Raw genomic sequence first — 11,314 nt, 5'->3', positions numbered from 1 at the left:
CAGATTTAGTAACTACTTAATTAAGGAGTTATGGTATAATTAAGTAGGTATAAGCCTGAATCATTCTTCATAAGTCTTTCTCCGTGGTTTATAAAGTGTTAGCACATATCTATATATCTCCATGGAGACGAGCGAGGGGCACATCCAGGCCATGTTCCAGCTCATATCTGTGGAGGGGCGAGTTGTTTCAAGGTATTGTTTTCTTTTTACTGATAAGTTTGATGCAGTGGGACAATCCGGACAAAGCAGTACCATCTCCATGGAGACAAGCAAGTGGCAGACTCCTCCTCCAGACACGTGACACAAAGAGCACCTTTAATAACACAATTCTAACAAATCGACAAATCATTCACACATTTTTACTTGTGCTTAAAAAGACATCACAGCAGCATAAAAAATGTTCATAGTGTTCAACAATATTAAATACAGTGTAATTTATTCATAAATATGTGTTAAATAATAAAGTTTTAAAAAATCTATTGTGACTATAAGATAACATGGCTCTCTCACTTCTATTCCATAAAATAAAGCAAAATAAAACTGTTTTTTTTAGCAGTTTGAAAGGCACAATGTAAACTGTAGGCTCCATGTTCAGCACTTGTTCCTCCACCAGTTTAAGATGAACACATTAGATAATCTCACTGGTGTCGTACTTGAGGTAGTTCCTCATTATCAGAGGAATGTCAAAACTGTCAATGACGGGCTCCTTATCTGTTAACGGGACACTTCTTCTGATGGCGAGTCGTGTTTGGGACATCAGGGATCTGGGGGAAACTGCAAAGAAGACATTATTAGTTATGGAAAAATTAATATGTATTTATTTATTTGTTTTCTGGTGATGGTAAAAATCATAGTCAAACCACCAAAAGAAGACATGATGACAATGACGGACAGATACTGTAGATAGAGCGCGCTAAAATAACAATAATCCACACTAAATCTGGTGATACAGTATTAAAGGCGGTATGGAAGATTTTTCGGCGTTTTGAGAACGCAGGCGGAAGTGCGCATGCGCACTCCCCCGTGCGGACTGATACAACACACACGTGCGTTTGTTTATTAGTGCGACGGAGCACATCTCATCGCTCGTCTCCCGTAGATTTCTGTCCACTTCTGCGTCAGCTCGAACTGTCTTTCTCAGTCTTCATTTTGCCCCGTACACTGAGGGAACTATATTATGATAGATCCATGCGCTTAGGCACGTGGAAACGTGGGGACGAGCCTGACGCGGCTGCAGGTGAGCGATAGGTGCGTTTTATGATTGATACGTGGCAGGACAAATGATTTATCCACGCCACGAGGAAATATGATAAAAAATTTGCTGAAAAAAATCGTCCATACCACCTTTAATATCATGGACTTTATTAAAAATGTGAGTACTACTATTTAGTTTGTGTAGGCTGTGGTTTGACAAAGAAATACTGTCATTGAAATATACTAGTTTCTCAAAAAATAATGACATTGCAAGAAATATCGTATGTATCAGTTATCGCATCATGTATTGCAAAATCGTAAGTATAAGTCGCACCTTTTTTCATAGTTTTGGCTCGGGTGCGACTTATACTTATATTTATACTTATATACTTATACTCCGGAGCGACTTATATGTGATATTATTTGTTATTTTCACACTTGCAACCGCATTTCATACTCCAGTGAGACTTATACATGTTTTTTTCTTCTCTATCATGCATTGTTTTGGCTGGTGCGACTTATACACCAGAAAATACGGTACATCTTTGTCCCTCACCTCTTTGCTGAAGCAGAACTCCCAGCGCTTCGTTCTGCTTGGTCATCTTGTCAACAATGAGCGTGGGCAGATGCACGTTGGCCCCAAAGTCTATGAGCAGTTGAATATACTCCACGCCGCACCCGTAGCGCAGGCACACCTCCAGGACGGTCTTGGGCTGCTTAATCCTGGCCAGCATCTTCTCGTCCGTGCAGTTGAAATCGGGGTTGGCTCCGTGCAGCAGCAGCAGCTTAAAGCAATCCAAATGCCCGTAAACGGCGGATATGTACAGCGGCCCCCTGCAGGCGGTGGCGTTGGCGGCCCACTCCGGGACTTTGGGCTTCACGTCCACCTCTGCCCCGTGCCGCAGGAGCTCGCGGAGGACCTCCACGTCGCCCTCCCTGGCCGCCGTGAGCACCGGCGAGCAGTTGTTGTATTGGCTGCCGTTGGGGTCGGCTCCGGACTTGAGCAAGGCCGCGACGCAGTCCAGATGTTTCCCACTGACCGCTGTGAAGAGGGGAGTCTGCGCCTTCACGTCCAGGCTGTCCACCTGCAGCGGGACATGGGTAAAGTTGGGTTTTATGGCTCTTGGTTCTCCCGCTCTGTCCGTTCAACCTCAGAGAAGTCATATCGTCCAAAAAACGACTCTGTGTGTGATTTAAAACATGTGACTGTTTGAGTCGTGTCTAGCTCGATTATCCTGCATTTGAGGCCGGAGTGCTCGGAAAACGTCCGCGTTCACCCAGTCACTATCACCGCCCACTGCTCTGTACTTATTTGAAGATTATTCATAAAAAATCTGACTCCTGGTCACACGTGTAGGGTTTCAAAATGTCAAGTAGCAGTTTTCAGCGATCCAAAAACCCACCGCTGCTACAGTGAAATGCTAAAGGGCGCGGCCTGCAGCTGTTCTGCAGTTTTAAACAGTAAGACCATCGACCTGTTTTTATTTTGAATCCATGTTAGACCATTACTGTATGTTAGACCATTACTGCATGTTAGACCATTACTGCATGTTAGACCATTACTGCATGTTAGACCATTACTGCATGTTAGACCATTACTGCATGTTAGACCATTACTGTATGTTAGACCATTACTGCATGTTAGACCATTACTGCATGTTAGACCATTACTGCATGTTAGACCATTACTGCATGTTAGACCATTACTGCATGTTAGACCATTACTGCATGTTAGACCATTACTGCATGTTAGACCATTACTGCATGTTAGACCATTACTACATGTTAGACCGTTACTGCATGTTAGAGCATTACTGCATGTTAGACCATTACTGCATGTTAGACCATTACTGCATGTTAGACCATTACTGCATGTTAGACCATTACTGCATGTTAGACCATTACTGCATGTTAGACCATTACTGCATGTTAGACCATTACTACATGTTAGACCGTTACTGCATGTTAGACCATTACTGCATGTTAGACCATTACTGCATGTTAGACCATTACTGCATGTTAGACCATTACTGCATGTTAGACCATTACTGCATGTTAGACCATTACTGCATGTTAGACCATTACTGCATGTTAGACCATTACTACATGTTAGACCGTTACTGCATGTTAGAGCATTACTGCATGTTAGACCGTTACTGCATGTTGGACCATTACTGCATGTTAGACCATTACTACATGTTAGACCGTTACTGCATGTTAGAGCATTACTGCATGTTAGACCGTTACTGCATGTTGGACCATTACTGCATGTTAGACCATTACTACATGTTAGACCGTTACTGCATGTTAGAGCATTACTGCATGTTAGACCGTTACTGCATGTTGGACCATTACTGCATGTTAGACCATTACTGCATGTTAGACCATTACTGCATGTTAGACCATTACTGCATGTTAGACCATTACTACATGTTAGACCGTTACTGCATGTTAGACCATTACTGCATGTTAGACCATTACTGCATGTTAGACCATTACTGCATGTTAGACCATTACTGCATGTTAGACCATTACTGCATGTTAGACCATTACTGCATGTTAGACCATTACTGCATGTTAGACCATTACTACATGTTAGACCGTTACTGCATGTTAGAGCATTACTGCATGTTAGACCGTTACTGCATGTTGGACCATTACTGCATGTTAGACCATTACTGCATGTTAGACCTTTACTGCATGTTGGACCATTACTGCATGTTAGACCATTACTGCATGTTAGACCGTTACTGCATGTTAGACCATTACTGCATGTTAGACCGTTGCTGCATGTTAGACCATTACTGTATGTTAGACCATTACTGCATGTTAGACCATTACTGCATGTTAGACCATTACTGCATGTTAGACCATTACTGCATGTTAGACCATTACTACATGTTAGACCGTTACTGCATGTTAGAGCATTACTGCATGTTAGACCGTTACTGCATGTTGGACCATTACTGCATGTTAGACCGTTACTGTATGTTAGACCGTTACTGTATGTTAGACCTTTACTGCATGTTGGACCATTACTGCATGTTAGACCATTACTGCATGTTAGACCGTTGCTGCATGTTAGACCATTACTGTATGTTAGACCATTACTGCATGTTAGACCATTACTGCATGTTGGACCATTACTGCATGTTAGACCGTTACTGTATGTTAGACCGTTACTGTATGTTAGACCTTTACTGCGTGTTGGACCATTACTGCATGTTAGACCATTACTGCATGTTAGACCATTACTGCATGTTGGACCATTACTGCATGTTAGACCGTTACTGCATGTTAGACCATTACTGCATGTTAGACCGTTACTGTATGTTAGACCGTTACTGTATGTTAGACCTTTACTGCGTGTTGGACCATTACTGCATGTTAGACCGTTGCTGCATGTTAGACCATTACTGCATGTTAGACCATTAATGTATGTTAGACCATTAATGTATGTTAGACCATTAATGTATGTTAGACCATTACTGTATGTTAGACCATTACTGCATGTTAGACCATTACTGCATGTTAGACCATTACTGTATGTTAGACCATTACTGTATGTTAGACCATTACTGCATGTTAGACCATTACTGCATGTTAGACCGTTACTGCATGTTAGACCATTACTGCATGTTAGACCATTACTGTATGTTAGACCATTACTGTATGTTAGACCATTACTGCATGTTAGACCATTAATGTATGTTAGACCATTAATGTATGTTAGACCGTTACTGCATGTTAGACCGTTACTGCATGTTGGACCATTACTGCATGTTAGACCATTACTGCATGTTAGACCATTACTGCATGTTAGACCATTACTGTATGTTAGACCGTTACTGCATGTTAGACCGTTACTGCATGTTGGACCATTACTGCATGTTAGACCATTACTGCATGTTAGACCGTTACTGCATGTTAGACCATTACTGCATGTTAGACCGTTACTGCATGTTAGACCATTACTGCATGTTGGACCATTACTGCATGTTAGACCATTACTGCATGTTAGACCGTTACTGCATGTTAGACCATTACTGCATTACAACTACAAACATTTAAAATAATGATCTATGTGTGTATGTTACATTTTAAAACTACATCCGGAATAAAGAGTATTTTATGTCTTTTTCAAATACGTTCGATGACAAATCCTTCTTAACCAAATGTGTGATGTCTTCTTTTGAAAAACTAACCTAAACTCTGAAATATAGAACTGCAAACAAGAGGATAATGTAATATAATGTAAGTGGAACTGATGGACACAGAACTCTTAAATACAGGAGGCTTTGGGGATCAGGAAACAAGACACAACAACAATGAACCGAGACGAAGGAGCTTTCATTCTCCCACGCGCCTGGCACACGTTACCCCGGGGACCACCGGGATGAAGGGGGCGTGGCCAGTCCGGCAGACCTGTGGAGCTAAGATGTTTTTGAGGACGGCGACGGCTGCTCAACGAAACATGTCGAGGTAAAAACGACCGAAACCAAAGCTTCACCTACAGCGAGGTGTAGGTGAAGCTGAGGACGCCTGAGCCATCACGACTGCTCACGACAAGCTGCAAACACTTCTAACTCAGCGACTGGACGGTTTGTCATTTAATCCAGGCTTGAGGAAAGGGGCGTGGCATCTGGTGTAAAACCCATCACAGCTCACTTTAGCCCCTCTTGGTTGGTTTATTCATTAGAGAAACCGTTATGAATATCGACAAGAGTCTGACGCGTCTGAGGTTTACCTAGTCCAGTGTGGATTGTGGAACACCGGTTCATTATTATAATAATTACACCCATTACTCCCACACGCCAAGTTCAGCCGCCCACACGGTCCGTCCCAAAACACTCTAAAAAACCAAATTGTTGCAAAGGTTCAACTCAATCACTCAAGTTCACCTCTGCTCCATGTTCCAACAGCAACTCAAGGCAGCGGAGATGTCCCTGCGCGGCCGCCGTACGCAACGGGGTGACGGGGACGCCCCACCCGCTCCGGGCGTTGATGCACTTTCTGTAAGAGTCCTGGGACAGAAGCTGGGCCAGTAGGGCCGCGTCGTCGCCGCTAACGGCGTTGTTCAGAGCCTGACACTGCTCGCTGTCCTCGTCCTCTTCTTTGGGCTGCAGCAGGGAGAAGATCTTGGAAACGTCCATCAAACTCATGTTGACAGTTTGGGCCAGACTCATAGCGTTTGTGAACTCCAGGGATGAGTCAGATACGCTCCATCTGAGAAAAATATGATACGATTTGAGACGGTTTGTATGGTGATAGAAGCAAACACACGGAGAAACAATGACATTTTTGCGAAATCTCCGGCCAATAAAAAAATCAGATGCGGTCGACTTGAATTACTGCTGAGTAGGTTTTATAATGAGAACAAAATGGCCTCTCACGTCTAGTCCAAAAACATCAATATTTTGTGATCTAGATATTATTATGTGGATATTTGATTGTCTAAAAGTAGCAGCTTAGTCTCATTTGGGGAGTTTTACATGAGAGGACAGAATCCAATCCCTGCTCTATTTGTCAACCCAAAACCCTGAAAAAAGAAGAGTAGAAGATAAGAAAGAGCCAAATCAAATCACTGCCTGATGGAGACGGACAATGTCTATAAAAAAAATGTCCGTATAACTTCATTTGAGATGTCATTGTGACTTTAAATCAGGGTTTGTTGAAATGCACAAGTCTTATTCAATCACTTCAGGTTCTGTAATTCGCAGAAGAAAACAACAAAAATCTGGAATTTTCAAAGGCTGGAGCAAATATTTGAAAAACAAAATCACATCTGGAGAAGCGGTGCAGGAAACATAAATGTGGAAATCGTTAAATATTGTCAACATGAAGTCGAAAATAGATATTATTACAGCGAAAAGAGTAACCAAAACCTTTAGTCAAGTGAGGGAACCGTTATAATAATTCTCTTACTTGAGTAAAACTTCAAACTAAACATTACTCAAGTAGTCCATAAAACTACTCCAAGAAGTACAACATCTTTACAAGTTACTCCAGTAAATATCATTGAGTCGTATTGTTAAAAAGAAGTATTTTTACTATAATAAACCTACAAAATGTGATGATTTCCTATGTACACTGGGCTGTTATAATAGAGTCACATTTACATACAAACGTCTCACATTTTCATAACTGTCAATCACGCACGGTGGAAATGAAACCTCCTCCACAGCCTCCACTTAAGTCCATTACAAAAGTGCAGATTTATGTTCAAACCACTCCAAAAATAGCCCCTTCTATCTGCAACCGCGGGCCCCGTGTGAGTTTTACACGGTGAAAGTTGCGTGCCGCCGTATCCGTGGCCCCTCTCCGCTTACCTCTGTCAGCTCGTCGGGCGTGTGCGATGTCCGAGGTATTTTTTCCGACGCATTCAACTTTTCCCAAACTTCTCCGAAAGCCTCTGGGACGAAATGCCGCGGCCGTCTCCCCGGGGAGGACGGTGTGATGCATTCAAAGACAGTGTGAAAAGCGCCATTGGCCGTTGGTTTGTGAGTGTGCTGCTGTTTGCTGTTGTTGGGGGGGGGGTGCGTGTGCCTATCTGTGACATGACAGAGGGCCTGCCAGGGGCGGGGGGGGGGGGTCTCGACAGGGTGGGACAGGGTGGGGAGGGGGCTAAATTTAGGCGCACAGTTGGTCCTGCTAAACTTCCATTCTGGGAGAGGGGAGGCGCCGGTGTATAATTAGACGAGGTGACAAGAGGTGGTGCGAGTTTAAAGCGTGTTTAATGGACTTAATGTATTTATTTCATTATTATTATGTATTATTTAAGTAGTGTGCGACGCCTCGGGAAAAGAAAGTGGAAAAAATGAGTGAAAAGTTGTCGTATTTCCATTTTACCGTCTCACGTGACAGTTTGAGAGCCTATCGTTGCCATAGTGATGATCGGAGAGTGCAGCGATTGTGCTTGAAGATGCTTTTCTTTAGGATGATAGCAGACGTTATTGTTTGAATCAACCGCGTCACGTGACCTGAACCAGAACACGGGCTTGTGTCAAAAGTGATTTTTTTGAAGTGGGGTTTTTCCAAGGATTTAATAACTGTAATGCAGCTGAAACTCGGGAAAGTCTGTCACACCAAAATATAAACTTACCACAGAGTAGTATCAATATCTGAGTTCCAAACTGAGTCCAGATGAAACAACTGAAGCTTTTTCTACAATGGAAGACTCCTGGACGAATCAGGCATTACACGACACCAAAATATAAAGTTTAAATACTGATGTTTCAAAACTTTGGCCGTAACCAACTTGACGATGCCTGATCTCGGTTGCTAAGCGGGGACGGGCCTGGGTAGGACATGGAATGCCGAGGGCCGAATGAATTTGGTTGGGAATTTTGTATCACTGTACGACACAACAGCTTCGACTGATGCCACACTGAGCTGTCACATGCCATTATAGGACAGCTACTACTACTACTACTACTACTACTACCACGACCACGACCACGACCACGACCACGGCCACGACCACGGCCACGGCCACTGCCACTGCCACTACTATTACTACTACCACTACAACTACTACTGCCGCCACAACTACTACTAATACTACTACTACTACTACTACTACTGCCACCACCACAAGAAGTGATATCCTTACTTCTGACTGTTCCAGATGAAAATCCTTCATGAGTTTTTCTGTGACGCTTCACTCCTGGACGAATGAGGTGTCGCACGGACACATTTGTTTCATCCTATTTACAATTTTAAATGCTGGCACTTTTGTTTTCCGATTAAAAACATAAAATAAACACTGAACAACTAAACCAGGGAGCATGTGGCACCTAAAAAATCCTAAATCTCACTACAGGTCAAAATAAGAGTCCCATTTTGGCCATCGTCCGTCAAAGAGGTCAATTTTCAAGTCAAGTCCAAATGAGATTTTTCAGTTTTGGGTCCAGTCCTCGATCGTCGGAGCGGTCCGTGTCATCCAGTTTTTTGGGATGGCCTTTTTGGCTGCCACCAGAAGTATTCTCCAAATGTATCCGCTGACAGTTATCGTGGCAGGAGTTTTGAGGCCTAAGTACATAGTTCTGAAATGGTGTGGGATGTGAAAAACAGCCTGTAGTGGCTTTTTAATTTCAATTCAATATCTTTGAGAGACAGGACAGTCCCAGAAAACGTGATCGTGGTTTGTCTCCTGGTGCCACAGTTTCTCCAGTAATCTGCTTTTCTCTGTGGATAATGGGCACTTTGACATGATGTTATGGGAAATGTGACACATTTTTCCAAACAAATTCCTTCCAAATATGGGATTTTGAGGTTCTCACTGGGATGTACATCTATACTTTCTCACAAGGTTACACGCTCTTTCCCATCAGTCTTTGTTATATTTAGTAGAGTGGCTGTCCAGATTTTTTATATATTCATATCATTTAGAAATTACAATAAAAGTTCTGATTTATAAACCTTATAAAAAATCAGTCAGAGGGTTATAACGGTCATTGTTTTGTTTTGTTTCATTTCTTGATTATAATAACTCCTTATTTGTAATTACTGATAAAAGTCCTGTTTGTCCAAGTCAAATGACTCTTTCTCCTCCTGTTTGGGGGTCACTGCCCCGAGTGCTCCGATGACCACGCCTTCTCCAGACCTCTCTGGACCGGCCCCTTACGGATCGTCCCACAGGTGGTGGCTCCACGGGGGGGGCGGCCTCATGTTGTGCCTGGTCGGGCCTCGTGAGGACCTATTCGGCCCCCAGACGCTCGCCGTCACCCACCCCAGGCCAGGTGGAGCCCCTGTAACACCAACGTATCTGATGAAACTAATGATCTTCATGGACGTGTCAGAAGAAATGCTCATATAATATATTAGAGATCTTTATTTGGGCAGTTTACATTCTACATGACATATGGAGCATTAACATGATCATTACATAGAGCTGTACAGAAGGAGCTGGATGCATTTATTCAACTGTTATTGTCACTCACAGCTGCTTCAATGAGGTGACAATATTTGTGACTTCTGGAAATTGTATTCACTAAAAAACATCTTTTCCTCAAGTAAGTGAAAGTTTATTCAAAGATATTTCCCAAACTGCACTGGGGTTCCCTCCAGCTGGTTCAAAACAAATCATTGTCCTTGTTGCATATTTCCCCCCAAAAAATACAAGTTTAAAAGCTCGTTGTGGCTGACGGGACCCACGAGATGATTCGAAATAATGATTCAAATCTGAAATAAATAAATGAAAGATAATGGTGACTAATGACCGCAAGACCTTTCTGCTCGGTATTTAAAATCAGTTTTTTTAACATTATAAATCAGAATTACTTGAAAGACATGCAAACAACCAGCAAAAGAAAATGGAAGTGATCAAAAAATAAGAAAATAATTGTACAAAGAAATACAATAAATCTGTTTCCTTAATCCACAAAACCGCTAAATTATTAAAATGTTGAGCTGAATTTTGAGTTTTAAATGTGTGTTGTTTTTTTGACAGAAAGTAATGGCTGGTGTTGTGCATTTAAACTGTTTGTTTCCATGGAGATATCATTGCTAAGAGTGGAATATTCCACAGTAGAGCATTTAACATAATCATTCCTATTAAACACATTCTTACAGTGAGTGTGGTGGCCTCTCCACAGATCTGACCTGGAACTTAGCTGGGTGGAAGTTCAACACCATGCTAGACAACAGTAACCATGGAGACAAGTAGACGACAGACCCTCCGCCAGTGAGGTTCCACAGTGTCACTTTAAGTAGGATTCCGGCCAAAACAAATGAATGCAAATCCATAAATGTAAATAATAAACATTCATCGTTGAGCTGCGCCTTTTTTTGCCACTGTAGAACTAAATAATATTTGAGATTTAAGAATTTTTCACGATCATAAGTGTAGTTGGTTCAGGAGCAGGACCACGCCTCAACCTCTACTCCTCCAGTAACCACGCCCCACTCTTTAACCACACCTCTAATTACCCAGAAGCCCTATTTATAAGGCCTGTCCACAGCATCTCTTGTCATCTCTGCTCTCTCGACCCCGCCCTCCCTCCCTCCCACCCAATGTCTCTATCATCTTCACCTTAACACATCACCATCTACAGAGGGGGGAGGGGGGGGGCTGATTACCCGAGACAGAGCCCCCATCCTGGGTCTCTACCCAGCCAAC

The 11,314-nt window shown here is 42.6% G+C and overlaps 1 protein-coding gene across 2 annotated transcripts; it reads right to left on the bottom strand.

Moving 5' to 3' along the window:
* Positions 1–398: 398 nt before the first annotated feature.
* On the bottom strand, positions 399–7,687 carry LOC140347386 (ankyrin repeat and SOCS box protein 12-like). 2 transcript variants are annotated; one of them, XM_072433820.1, is made up of 4 exons: positions 7,524–7,687; positions 6,096–6,420; positions 1,751–2,279; positions 399–774 (listed from the first exon to the last, which is right to left on the bottom strand). In XM_072433820.1, exons 2-4 carry the CDS (start codon positions 6,378–6,380, stop codon positions 629–631), a joined length of 960 nt encoding a protein of 319 aa, XP_072289921.1. In that variant the 5' UTR covers positions 6,381–6,420; positions 7,524–7,687; the 3' UTR covers positions 399–628. The 2 variants fall into 2 exon arrangements, with proteins under 2 accessions (XP_072289921.1, XP_072289929.1); XM_072433828.1 differs by lacking the exon at positions 7,524–7,687 and having other exon boundaries at positions 6,096–6,589.
* Positions 7,688–11,314: the final 3,627 nt, after the last annotated feature.

Source organism: Eucyclogobius newberryi, unplaced genomic scaffold (genome assembly GCF_026437365.1).
Source record: "Eucyclogobius newberryi isolate DKJ021-1_F unplaced genomic scaffold, fEucNew1.0.hap1 SCAF_11, whole genome shotgun sequence".
NCBI classification, from domain to species: Eukaryota; Metazoa; Chordata; class Actinopteri; order Gobiiformes; family Gobiidae; genus Eucyclogobius; species Eucyclogobius newberryi.
Note: the sequence above shows the minus strand (reverse complement) of the source record. Positions and strands in the feature narration are given on the sequence as shown.